Here is a 13,674-nt window from a genome sequence, read left to right on the forward strand (position 1 = left end):
TATCCAGGTTCGGCCGCCAAGAAGGCGTAATACCTACGTCCTGCGTCTGATTTGTATTGCTGTATGTCAATGAGAGATATTTTTTAGAGGGGTCCCCTGCCCGCCTTATATAGTCCGGGGGGCAGGGTTACAGATCTGGAAACTAATCCTAGTCAGTTACAATTGCCATATCTGGCCGGATAAGGATTCCTATTCTAACCGACCAGGATCCTGCTTGGTCGCCAAATCCGTCTTGATTCCTTGTGCGGGACTCCGATCAGGTTAACTGGGCCGCACGTCATCTTTCGGGTGGACTGAACCCATCGATCCGGGCCAGCCCAAGCTTAGCCGTAAGGGTATAGGGGTTAATACCCCCACAACGACCAAACTTACCAAAAGCATCAATATCCTTCATCTTCTGCCTAATTTGTTTGGATAACTCCAGTACTTCTTTGGTCTGCATTAAGCATGCACAAACTTCATTGCTCAGTTTATCCAAGTAACTGAACAATCAAAGTTAGTTTGGCGGGAACAGAAGTAGAATAACAGAATGTACCTGTGTAACCGCAGTGACAGAAATAGCAATAGCTGCCTTTGAGTCCTCCTCCTCCAAACGCTTAAGGGCTCTCTGAATCTTCCTTTCACACTCAACAATTAGTCTTTCAATGGTTTCTTTCAATTCACAGTCATAGTTATCTGTACCTTTGGCTTTGGCTTCTTCATATCTATTGACACACTCAGGAAGACATAGAACTGAGTAATTTTAACCAATTGCCAACATATAATTAAGACAAGGGGTAATAAGGGTGGGGGATGTAAGCCAACAACTCTGCACTATTGAACAACAAATACTGAACCTCCAGGAGTTCCCAGTTTCACTCAAGACCACAATAATCCACAAACAGAGCCACACCTAGTTATCCAGCAGATTCTTTGATAAGCAATTCAAACCATTTGAACCTAATGTGTGCACAATGCCATAAATTATGATAATTAAGACAAAGTTCATTGATTAGAAAAAATAGACAAATACCATGGGTGCCTCAGAGTTCACTGCTGGCCCTAGCCTCAGGGAATGCATCAAAACTACCAAGAGAGCCCAAGTCACTAATGTTGGTTCACATTGTTTAGCAAGAGGAAACTTGATTCTGAAGCATCCATAAAGCAACCCCATTGCCTAGATCATTGCAAATATGAAGCTACAACACAATGCTAACCTAACAAAAGTTGTATTCTTCATTTCAATCATTTGAAAGTCACAAGATAAAAACAATCGTGCAGTAGCATCGCATGTGCAGCCCCTCAGGCCACAAATTGCAAACTAATATCGTAATATCTAACTCATTAGACTTGTCCAATTCATTTCACCATCACCTCAGAAATACCAACCGAGTATAGACTGACTTCCTACCAAAACATTAGGCAGACCCCCCCCCCCCCCCCCCCCCCCCCTCCCAAAAAAAAATTAAAAAAAATGTAATGTTATGAATCGTTGAATTGCCTTTTACACATGAAGCCTCACTCAAAAACTAATCCCCACAAACAAATACACAAAATAAAGTAACTCTTGGCTTGGAAGGATACTCTTTGCGCAGTTGCAACGAGTGCAGCTTCGGGCACGGCCCCATGTCCATCTTCTGCAAAACACAAACAAGTAAAAATTAAAAATCGCCACCAAAACCCAGGAACCGCGCGACAACCCAACCCAGATCTACTCGAATGTTCTAGATCAGTGACGTAATGGAATGAGGGGGACCAGGGAGGTAGGACACATACGGTAAGCTGGAAGAGGTCGTGGGGGCAGAGGCCGGCGAGGTAGAGGCGGCAGACGTCGCGATCATAGTACTTGCGGCTGACCTCCCGCACGTCGCCGTTGCGGTTGGCGCCCATGAGCTGGTCGAGCTGCTTCCGGATAGCGTCCATGTCGCCGTGCGTGGGACTGCGCTCCCGTCCCCTAGCCTAGGGTTATCGCTTGCGAAGATTCGGGCCGGCGGGCGACGGGCGGCGGCAATGAATCGGGCCCGTTTGGCGAATCGGACTTCCGAGAGGAGGGAGAGCCGGAGAGGAATTAGATGGGATTGGGTTGGAATTGGAATACTGGATGCCTTAGAGTGTGGCGGTGGCAGGTGGCAGCACGGCTCGCGCATCGCGGTCGACATCGGAGCCTGATCGGGCCGTTAGGGGTGCGAGAGAAAAATATATTTTTTTGATTGAAAATTTACAATCGTTTACGAGCAAGCGAACATGCTGACATACACGTTCGGCACACACGCTGTCTATTATTACAATAGATTTACACCTAAACATATCCATAAGGGCTACTTGCACTTCTCAGTACATTCCTCCTACGAGAGGCCTAAGGATCTCAGGGACACTGGATGACTGGATCTACATGACAAAAGAGAAATCTTGTAAGCCAAAGGTTAGTAGCGAGCGAGAAATGTTATTACGACAAGCACAAGGCGATTAACCGGCTGCGATAGCCAAAATATTTTCCTTGCATACCTTCAGAAGAAAGAGTGGTTAGACAAGCATTCGAAAACCCAAGATTCTTCAATGACTCTTCAAATCAAATCTAATTATTAGTCAAGAAAAGCGTAAATGCAATTTCGAGGTATAGAGGGTAACAGCAAGCCAGCAAGTAACCAAATCATCTCAGGTCTCAGGGCCAGCATCCCAAAAGGTCCGTACATGGAAAATAATCACACAATCAAAAATTTGAAACATCCCTGCCAAATAGCATCCATTTTCTAACTTACTGATCATATACTAAAATAGTAACATAGTGTAAATCTTGGAGAAATCAACAATTCCACTTAGCAGTACATCTTTATATTAGTTTCGACAGCTGAAAAGAACTGTGCCATGGAGAAGACCTGAAGTTTTCTTTTGAATTTGTAACAGCATGTTATTATCATATTACAAATTCATGTGGTACATGAGAGTCATATAAATCTTTTTACATCTAATCCACAAAGCATAGACTATTTACCATGAGTTCCAGCTATCCAGCGTTCCTGAAAGCATTTCCTATATGGGCATGCTACTTGCAAATTATATAATAGTAGTAACCAAATGAACTTCTCTTACAGAGTAGGAGCCACTGTGCCGATTAACAGCTTCAGGAAGCTCCCAAAATCCCAAAATGTATTCATATTTGCCATCTCTGATTGAAGATCACCAAATTTATACTCACGTCTATCAGCACAGCATAATTCAAGCCCAAATGCCAGCACCAGCTTCCTTGTGAAGAATAAAAGAATAGGTAGCAACATCAGCTAGTTGACCGGTATGCTGGCAGCAGCTTCTCAACAAATTGAGATCCTGAGCTCTTCCCTCAGCTCGGTATGCTGGCAGCAGCTTCTCAACAAATTGAGATCCTGAGCTCTTCCCTCAGCTGGTTGTCTGGCACACACCACCCAGATTGCACCCCATGCGCATGCTCAAATGCAGCAAGCCACCACTTACATGCAGTTCCTCATCACTCAAACAATTCAAGATCTTCAACCATGAGTTGCGCTGATAGTTTGTGGTCACCATTGTGAACTAGCCAATAAGCCGTTTCATTGAAATGTTGTACCATATACTACAGTCAAGCAAACAATCATCTTTCTGAACAAAATTAAACCAAAGAGGATACATTGCATCGTCGTTGTCATCAAACTGACGCTTACCAGACCTAAGCATTGAATGTGACACGCCGAGGCATCCATCTCCAAGGTCCCCAACCTTCCTGACATCTCCGTCTTCCACAACAAATCAGCCAACAAACAGTATTTTTTCAGCCAACAAATAGTATTTTTCTCTCACAACAAATCAGCCAACAGTACTTTCAGTCATGGCTTATCAGCTAAGCGAACAGAGCAGCACATCAACCTCAGGCTCCCCTGCGTCTGCGCATTATCTCATCCCAGCGGAACAAGACAAAGGACAACTGTATCAGCTAACAAGAACTACAAAATCAAGTAACATATACTTCCCCATTCTAATATCTCATTCTTAATAATAACAAGTTCTGTTTGCTTAATTATGAGCTTGCATGGAACTGTGACAGTCATACAGAAATGAGGTCATGATTTTGTAAAATAAATCCCTGGTAACATACTTCAACCTTATGAACAACCTGCACAAATTGTGAAAAGTATTGTCGGGTTCATAAACCCGGGGTCCCTCGGGGACCGGCTTCCACGCCAGGGCTCGGCCCAGGAGGACGGCCTTTTTTCCTCTGGACCGGCCCGAGAGTCTAAATTCAACAGACCGGAGCACTCGCTTCAGGCCCTGGCCGCCTTCGGCCCATCTTTCCGGGTGAAAGGTGAGGCGACCACCAGATGGGTACGTGTTGGCGGGTATGTTGCTTTCCGGGTGAAAAAAAACTGCGTGCGGGAGGACGCCGAAGCAGTTTTCCATGGCAGGAACGCGTAAGAGGTAAGATCTGTAGGCGTAAGAGGGTAGGTGACCTACTAATATAGATTGACATGATCCTTAGATTTAAAGACACTCATTAATCTAATAGTTTATAGTAGAGGTGGGTAAGAAAATATTGGGTGACAAGTATATATCAATTACTTCGCTCTTTTATGGTATAGATAGATTAACGTCCAAAATATTGTTTTGTTTTAAAGACTACGTCTTGCCAATCAGTTTACAAGAAAGTTGTACAAAGAATAACTACTAAAATCATGATCCTAAGGATATGATGAGTTTAGCTCATACCTTAGAGCTATACCCTCTCACCGACTTATACTTTGTACATGTAAGGTCCGTATTTTTTATCATCTACTATCTAAACTTAGCCTGCTAGAAACGATATTTGGTTGTTTCAATCAATGTACAATTACGCGTGCTATAAGTTTTCATATGGACATGCACCTTACATCAATAGAGCCAGCCTTATGGGCTAAGGTTTGCAATATTAGATGCCCCGATATTTGTGTGGGAAAATAATCCACAAACATGAACCTAAGGTTTGCAATATTGGATGCCCAATATTGTATGCCAAATGACCTGGTATGGCAATCTCATTCAGAGACTAACTCAGGCAAAATCGGATGCCCTCGTATGACATACCTGATTTTGCCAGGTTTCCTGAGATTGACTTGTGATGAGGATTAAAAATTATAAGGATTTTTATCATAGGTTCTTTGTCTTTTTGGATCAAAATTTTTGAGGAAGATCAAAATTTTTGAGGCCCATGAGTTCTTGTGCGTCTAACGGCCGGTAGGTGCCAAAACAGGATGGCTCGGTTTTCACTGACACATTGCTACTCTAGTAACGTTGTAACGGTTAGTTTTATGTGGTGGGAGGTATTTATACCACATAGAATTCTTCTTTCGAGGGTTGTTGATGGCACGTAGGTCAGAAAAAATAGAACGGTGTCACAGTGGGCATTTCTAGAATTTTGAACCTTTAGCACTCGAGTTTGCGAAAAGCTTTAGAAGTTATAGAGAAATCATCAATGATTTTTGCCCACCATTCAACATAGGAAAACATCCTAAGGTTAGACCTAGAAACGACATAAATTATAGGCATGGGTTCAAACTAAAGACCTCTATGGATGAAGGGGCTATACACTATAAACTAGATTATAATTTATGATGGGAATAAAATAGGATTAACTTTGTCAAATAACGTAAGGGTAATCCTATTAATAGGTATATGTTTTATTTTTCTATAGTACTAACTCCAGTCCATAAAAGAATATATAGCTTTTTTTTAGCAAACAAAAGAATATAACTATGATTTTTTTGGAGCAAATATAACAATGAGATTTGTATCAGTGACTTCAGTTCAGCAAAGTGAGCACTATCCCATCCACGCCAGCCCCAACGGCCCAACCCAAGCGATCCAGGCCCCGGCCCTCCCGCCCCTCCGGTCACGCCGTCACGGACTCGTCGCCTCGCCGGTCTCCTCACCACCGCTGCCTCCGGCGCTCCGGGTGATCACGTCGCCGCAACCAAGCTCCCGAGTCCCGACGACGACCTGCCTTGTCCAGTGGTAAGCGCAGCACCCAACCTCCGGCCCCTAAGCCTCTGAACGGGCCCGAGAGCTCGGGTCAACGAATCGCGTTCTTCTTTCAATTTGTGCCATCAAGGCTCGGGAGTGCGGTGCTCCAATTCGATCCCAGAGGCTCCATACAGTGCCCCTGTTAGGGAGATAACTCGCGTCTAGTTCTCTTCCTTATCCCACTTTAGTTGTTGATGGCCCGGGAGGCGCAGGACTCCCGGAGATGGTCCTGGCCATCGGTTCCCTGTTCTTGCTTATGACCTGTTTCTTCAGTATACAAGGATAGATGTTGACCTGTTTCTAAATTTATATATTCTGTGTTAGTTTCCTTTTCTGTTTTTACCAATTGAAGCATACTGTTCAGATTTTCTTTGGACAGACTTATGAGTGCGGTGGAGGAAGATGGCTATAGTTCACGGTGTGACCTATGTGACACCGAGGTTGTACATAGCATGGCAGAACTCCTGCTCCGTGGATTGGCCACAGCTTCAGTGGACAGCACCACGGGCGATATATTCAAGAGCGCATCTTCTGTAGTTGCTGCTGTGAAGACCGAGCTAGAAAATTATCTGCTTGTGAGAACTGAATCGCTTATTCGTGAGTTTGTGGATGGAGCCCAGGATCATTCAGATCAATTGATGAAAGCGTCCACCAGGCCGACCGAGTTCCTATCAGACTTGATTGATGAATTTGTGGCTTCCAAAAGGAACTTGCTGAGCCATGTGTCTGGGTTTTTGTCTAGTGAAAGCCGCTTGAACAAAATTAAAGATTTTATGCAGAAGATGGAGATGGAGAATGTGTGGACACTGGACGTAAGGCAGGCTACTGCAGAGACTATTCTTGAAAGCATAGACATGAAGTGCATTTTCCACTGTCCCGAAAATTTTGCTGAGCAAGACAAGCTGGCTGACCATAGAAGTCAGTGCAAATTTAGAGTAGTGGACTGCAAAAATGATGGATGCTCAATTTCACTTTCTGCCATTCATATCGAGGAGCATGACTCCATCTGTCCATTTAAGGCCCTGCCATGTGAGCAGCTGTGCGAGCAACATGTTATGCGTTGTGAGATGGACAAACATTGTGCAACAGTTTGCGCTATGAAGCTTATTAACTGTCCTTTCTACCATGTTGGATGTGAAACAGCCTTTCCACAAGGTAATCTTGAGAATCACTGTTCGAAGCTACTTCAAACGCATCTGTTGTATGTTCTCCAAGCAAGTACAAGACAAAATGCTGCCGTTAATGATATGAATCAACGATTACAACTCCTTGAGAAGGTTAGTATAATCTTTATTTGACCCTCTTTAACTGGATTTAAACTGTACTGTCCTATAGAAGTTTGAATGTAAATGCAAAAACCATTTTTAGTTTAGCTTCCTATTTTGCCTGATGTATGTAAGCTCCGAGTTAAAAAAAAAACTGACGGTTATTTAACTCAAGACTCAACAACTAGAAGCTGTGAGTAATTGTTGAACCAGTGAAAGAGTAAACGTGTTTATCAGAAGGCAACTGTATGCCTCTATGTGCTGGCATAGCTTTGCCAAAGCGATCAACGTGCTGGAGTAGGTGATATATTTCACACCAAGGTGTAATAATTGGCTCCTACTAAGTCTTGCAACTCGTACTATGTTTTACGGTTTTCCAAACAAGAGATATGGTTTGATTCTTCTTTAATATTGTTACAGGCTCAGTCACTTAACCAAATCTCTGGGGCTTTAGATGTTAGGTCCCTCACTCTGATAATAAAGGAGCAAGAAGAAAAGATCAAGAATCTTGAGAGTGGTATCAAAGCACAAGAGGCAAAGGTGAAGAAGCTTGAGAACGAGTTTAGGTCAAGGAATGCATGATAACTGTTGTAATTTATACTTCCTACACAAACCAGAGTGGCATAATTTAGGACCTGTAAATAATCAGTAGCACTAACATACAGTTTGCCATTATGTTTTGTTTGTTCATGTAAAAAATATAGAGAACTGTAGGGTTTAGAATATAAGCTTATTCTCTTGGGTTATCTTTTTAATTTGATGTAATTGATGTTTTGACCTTTTTATACGATATATTAAATGTTCGGATTATTATGGGGATTAGTTGTATCTGAATCGTCTGTCACCTTGTTGGTTTTGTCCCATGTTGGCTATCTTGTAATTATGTTAGGATGTTTGATCGTAATTTAGAAGAGTAGAACAATGGCATGGTCATTCATATAACCTTCTGCCTTATGCAGAACATCATCTATTTTGTTATTAAGAGTAATTCATAAAAAAACATTGATAGGTTCTGGACTTGTAACATATATAAACCATGCTTGTACATGTCAATACTAATGTGATTGGAAGCATTTACCACGTGATGTGTGGAATACTCCTTTGCAAATAGAAACATTGCCAATCACTAGAGAGATCTTTTGCGCAAATATATTGTGTATCAGTTATATGTCAATGCAAGGTAGATCTTCCACTCGAAGATATCACGATGATATTGGTCTCAAAGATAGTCATTAAGCAGCATTGATTGCATCCAATGCTGGTATGTGACGTCACTCACTTTACTAGTACTTTCTAAAAACAAAGTGTTATGCTTCTTGCATGCAAAGCCGCTCCTTATAATGGAAATTCTCATACTTGTCTTGCCAATCCATTTGGACTATCTGAGCTGTTTATTTGTGACTGTTACATTGCATTATGCAGTTCCCAGCTGATTTAAGCATTGAAGGATTACTTATGATTAAAAATTGCATGCACATTATTGTATCCCAACAAAGTATCAGAAACCATTTCTTCTGTTTTCCTGTTTGATTTGATAAGCATCCACCTCATCAAGGTTAGAAATCCATCATAGAAGGACAAATGTCAAATTGTTACCACCAATATATGTTGCATACAGGAGTTTTGAAGTCAGAAACTGACAGACAAGTTACCAGGAACTGATTGGTGTCAATGAATGAGGGGAGAGATTTCTGTCCCGTGTACTCTTTTATGGGAGTATTATGTTATAGGAATTGGTTAAGGTAATTTAATTAACTTGCACTACTACATCAACAGGTCAAATTGCACCGATCCTTGCAGAAGTTTGAAGTTTCTCTTTTGTTTTGAGCATTGTATGTAACATCAATGTAACCTATCTTGTTCTAGGTAACTACTATGATTACTTGGTTTATGTACTGAACGACACATCATACTGGTTCACTACTTCGCAGGAATGTCTCCATGATCTGAAGCATCTTCTTCATGTGTATGCAATTCCATAGGTGGCTTCCCACTGCACTTATCTTGGATATCTGCACAATGTAATTGCTGGTTTGTCTGTTCCCCAGCTTTTGGATGTGACCACAATCACCCTGCAAAATCTTGCAAACTTGTTTGCACTGCACTTGTGTATGTGCATGGCAGTGTGTAGGTGTTTTTCATCTGTAGGCTTTCACGGTGAAGATGCCATCACAATCTCGTCACTGTCATGGCTATTTGACTCAGATTTGAGGAAATAATCACAAGCAGCCTCCAAAATCTTGCAAACTTCTCTCCGGTACTGCACCAGAATACAGGTCATGTCAAGAACAAAAACTATCAATGGTGCTTCTGAAAACATCAGTATTAGGTTATTTGATCTTATGCTCGATATAACCAGAGGGCTGTGTGCTGCAGAGCCAATTCGAGTCGCTTCACCATCTTTCTGTCACATTCCTAAATCCTAATTGAGAGCAAAAGAGGTTGCCTCAAGCCCAGAACGTTCAGCTATTGGACTGAGATTAAAACTGATCCTTTCTGCCTCAGGTTTAAGACGGATGAAGTTTTAAGAGGCTAGAAATTATGGTGTTATAAATTGGTCCAAGAAATTTGAATTCTGAAGTAATTACTGTCTTTCCATTTTCTTGTTTTACTGGAGTTGTGAAATATCAATGAACCCTCATGTCGCCAGTGCATATATTCTTTAGCTAGGAAAGTGTATCAAAGGTGTCATTGCATACCTCATCGGTTGCTCCAGATTTTATTCTGGATTGCAATATGCACCATTTCTTCATGTTTACACCTATTATTGCAGAAAGATAATGTATATTATCGGAAAATGTCCTGCTGAATAGATTTTATGGAAATGCAATTCAACTAACCGATCTTTATATTTACTTGACATGTCGAACTGGAGGCTTGTTCTTAGCGACCACCTGCAGTGGATCTATAAAAAATGTATCAGCCACAATTCTCCCCTGTTGAAAAAGATATTTATGTTCAACAACAACAACAACGACGACAATAACAACAACAACAAAGCCTTTTAGTCCTAAGCAAGTTGGGGTAGGCTAGAGTTGAAACCCAACATGAGCCTCTAGTCACGGTTCAGGCACGTCAATAGCTGTTTTCCAAGCACTTCCTATCCAAACAAAGATCTATAGGTATATCCCAACCCTTTAAATCTCTTTTTATTGCCTCCTCCCATGTCAGCTTCGGTCTTCCTCTACCCCTCCTCACATTTATATCTCAACTTAGAACTCCACAGTGCACTGGTGCCTCTGAAGGTCTCCTTTGGACATGGCCAAATCACCTCAATCGATGTTGGACAAGTTTTTCTTCAATTGATGCTACCCCTAGACGGTCACGTATATCATCGTTCCGAACTCGATCCATCGTTGTATGACCACAAATCCAACACAACATACGCATTTCCACGACGCTCAGTTGTTGGACATGTCGTCTTTTTAGTAGGCCAACATTCTGCTCCATACAACATAACGGGTCTAATCGCCATTCTATAAAACTTGCCTTTAAGCTTTTGTGGTACCCTCTTGTCACAGAGAATGCCAGATGCTTGGCGCCACTTCATCCACCCTGCTTTAATCCTATGACAAACGTCTGCATCAATATCTCCATCCTTCTGCAGCATCGATCCTAGATAACGGAAGGTATCTTTCTTAGGCACCACTTAACCTTCCAAACTCACCTCTCCCTCCTCATGTGTAGCGTTGCCACAGTCGCATCTCATGTATTCTAGTTCAACTTACTCTAAATGAAAAGATATTTATGTTCATACTAGCAAAATTGAATAACGCACAGTCTTGTATGGAAAAGAAATGGTTAATCTTTATGTTCTGTTAACTAGCATTACAGCTTCAGTGATGAATATAAGTGTGTGACTGCATTAATTCAATAAGTGTTAAATTACTTATACATGTGCAATATTAACTGAAGAAAGACATAAAATGCTGAAGGTTGCTATTAAATATAAATTATTTCTATAAACACATAAGTTACTGAGTCTCATAGAGCTACTAGTTTGCTAATAGATATCTTTCAAATTCTTTAAGTATTCAGTTTTGACTATTATTCTTTAAGAATGTACTATAAAAGATGCTAAATACCTCAAAGTAAGAACCAAAAGGAACATCATGTGCCTGGTGCTTTGTCTCATAGATCTGAAATCAGACAAATACTCATCCTTTCGTCAATGAGAAAACTTCCCCAAGAAATTGCATTGATAAATCTGCTCTAAGTTATAGTTACCAAGTTTCTTTTATCCCTTGAGAAAGAAGCATGCTGCCATTCTGTCACTGCGGTGTCTGGAGGGCACAAAGGACTGTGGCACTGTGACCTGAAAGTCACTTCACGAACCTTGCCACCGTACTCTTCTGAGGCACACCACCTGCTCAGCTGCAGTAAAGAAAACATTATCTATTAAATGATGTTGGTCATCACTGTTAGCAGTCAAATTAGTAGCAGCTCCAAGAAATTAACATGAACAAACAGAGCATGTAGATAGTGCAACTGACAAATAGACACCTTCAAATTTGTATCTTTTCTTGCATCCCTATATTGTTGGAAAAACATTGAATTGTCACCTAATATTGTACTGAAAAACTTCTCAGGTGTGCCAGGGAAGAACTTCTGCAAGATGAGTTATATCAGAATTAGGAAATGGGTTATGCATCAGAAGAATTGGAAAAACAAAGTTGGATGCTCACACTGGTTACATCTGCAAGAACATGGTCATTGATGAAAGGTTGGAATTTTATAGCCTTTTCAATGTTTTTTTCTGGTGTCTTTGTGTTGTCTGACTTACTGCAGAACACACTGTTACGTTCTATTTGTATAAGTACATGTGCTCTCACCTGTTTGTGGGAGAACAAGTATAAACATCAGGTTATTTTTGGCGAGAAGATATCGAAACATAAAGTTCGAACACGTACTAAGTACCTGTTTTTCAGCTTCCAAGGTTGCTTCATAACTTTGTAGTGCAGCCTCTAGAGCTCTAAATGTACGGTTTCTACTCCAGAATGATGCGAAGGTATACCTGATCCTTCCTGAAAAATTAGACGGATGCTCAAGCTCAATGGTAAAATTCTCTTCATAGTTTTCCAACATGGAAGGTGAAAAAACACGGCACATGTGTGATGGTGCTTTGTCTGCAGGAGTACTTAAGCTTGTAAATACACTCAACTCTCTGATTGAAGTTTTCAGAAATCTTGCAGACAAAATCCATAAGGCCTACTTTTCTAATTAGGTGTATGCTTGTATATAACTTATTAAAAGTGCTAATCAAAATTGATTTACCATTTTGACTGCACGCACGAGGTGTTCCATGTCCACCTGCACCAGCATTAAGAAAAATAGTAATTGCTGGATTGATAAGAGAATGCTGACTTCTTTTTATCTGCAGGATAAATTCATTTGTATGTTAGCTCTCAATAAAAGAAAACAAACACTGTTTGTATGCCAGAAAGGGCCATATGGATTGCATACCTCGTATATGTCTTGCAATGGAATAATCATCTAAAAAAATGCAGGTCTTAGAGAAGGAACTCAATGATATCATATAGAGATAAAATATGAAAAGTTGGCCTGAAAGTTTTTGTCGCTATTTTAATTTGATACTGTTATGCACTGGTTGTGGCAGTGACCTTATTTGTGCCAGTGAGCTGCTAGAAGAACAACTCAACTTTTACAGATTTTCTTAGGCATATGAAATGATATTATGATGTGCCCTGCCCTCTCATCATTTACAACTGTCCAAGGATCAGTTTGGGATTTGAAGAGAGCTGGAGAGAAGCCTAATGCACACTTCATCTTCAATCACTGTATGCACCCTCTAATTATATATGAAGCAGCTATATTAAGTTCCAGGAACCATTTTCAAAATATTTGCTTACATTCAATTGTTTGGAGAATACGTTAGAGTGGAAGCACAGATGCCATTGGGAGATGTACATACGGCCATGGAGCAAGAAACATCTCTCCAGAGCACAGGAGTAACTTTGGTGAACAATCTGCAACGATAAGAGATAAATTGGATGTATCAATAAATTATAAGTTCTGGTGAGTATACGATACTGCACGCCTACATATGGCATTATAATTTGTTGAGAAAAGTACTTCATCATGAGGAAGTTTATATATGATCTGCAGAGGACCAATGCCTTCAATCATCGCTTGGCGTTGCTTATTCAGTATCATCTTTCGTGGGGACTCAGCTCCATTACATTCTTCAAAGGAGCTGGAAAATACGATTAAATTGGGGATGATGTTTACATTCAGAAATGCTGTTGTTTTTTTTTCCAAAACAAGGTTACCTATCAGAATCTGGAAATGCTTTAGTTGAACGAAGACGCAGGCAGATCTGCAGCCAGATGTTTTTGTATTGTAAATACAAGCTGAAATTCATTGAGTCACCAAGATGGACGCAAATGCAATAAAATATCCAATCACA

At 40.9% G+C, this 13,674-nt stretch overlaps 2 protein-coding genes and 1 pseudogene across 3 annotated transcripts; 1 reads left to right on the forward strand and 2 right to left on the reverse strand.

Moving 5' to 3' along the window:
• Nucleotides 1–30: 30 nt before the first annotated feature.
• LOC136474190 (U1 snRNP-associated protein usp106-like) lies at nucleotides 31–2,103 on the reverse strand. The gene is made up of 4 exons (XM_066471788.1): nucleotides 1,756–2,103; nucleotides 1,564–1,616; nucleotides 536–704; nucleotides 31–436 (listed from the first exon to the last, which is right to left on the reverse strand). Exons 1-4 carry the CDS (start codon nucleotides 1,900–1,902, stop codon nucleotides 278–280), a joined length of 528 nt encoding a protein of 175 aa, XP_066327885.1. The 5' UTR covers nucleotides 1,903–2,103; the 3' UTR covers nucleotides 31–277.
• A 3,727-nt stretch (nucleotides 2,104–5,830) lies between these two features.
• On the forward strand, nucleotides 5,831–8,066 carry LOC136474191 (uncharacterized). 2 transcript variants are annotated; one of them, XM_066471790.1, is made up of 3 exons: nucleotides 5,831–5,973; nucleotides 6,347–7,259; nucleotides 7,668–8,066. In XM_066471790.1, exons 2-3 carry the CDS (start codon nucleotides 6,366–6,368, stop codon nucleotides 7,827–7,829), a joined length of 1,056 nt encoding a protein of 351 aa, XP_066327887.1. In that variant the 5' UTR covers nucleotides 5,831–5,973; nucleotides 6,347–6,365; the 3' UTR covers nucleotides 7,830–8,066. The 2 variants fall into 2 exon arrangements, with proteins under 2 accessions (XP_066327887.1, XP_066327886.1); XM_066471789.1 differs by having other exon boundaries at nucleotides 6,362–7,259.
• A 928-nt stretch (nucleotides 8,067–8,994) lies between these two features.
• LOC136470271 (BAG-associated GRAM protein 1-like) lies at nucleotides 8,995–13,629 on the reverse strand (annotated as a pseudogene).
• Nucleotides 13,630–13,674: the final 45 nt, after the last annotated feature.

This window comes from Miscanthus floridulus, chromosome 8 (assembly GCF_019320115.1).
Source record: "Miscanthus floridulus cultivar M001 chromosome 8, ASM1932011v1, whole genome shotgun sequence".
Lineage (NCBI taxonomy): Eukaryota > Viridiplantae > Streptophyta > Magnoliopsida > Poales > Poaceae > Miscanthus > Miscanthus floridulus.

Coding starts and splice junctions, on each gene's coding strand:
- LOC136474190 (XM_066471788.1), bottom strand. CDS start 1,902: ATGGACGCTATCCGGAAGCAGCTCGACCAGCTCATGGGCGCCAACCGC. Junction 705..1,563: donor TCGTTGCAACTGCGCAAAGA/GTATCCTTCCAA, acceptor GTGTGTCAATAG/ATATGAAGAAGCCAAAGCCA. Junction 437..535: donor CTGTCACTGCGGTTACACAG/GTACATTCTGTT, acceptor TGCTTAATGCAG/ACCAAAGAAGTACTGGAGTT.
- LOC136474191 (XM_066471790.1), top strand. CDS start 6,366: ATGAGTGCGGTGGAGGAAGATGGCTATAGTTCACGGTGTGACCTATGT. Junction 7,260..7,667: donor GATTACAACTCCTTGAGAAG/GTTAGTATAATC, acceptor ATATTGTTACAG/GCTCAGTCACTTAACCAAAT.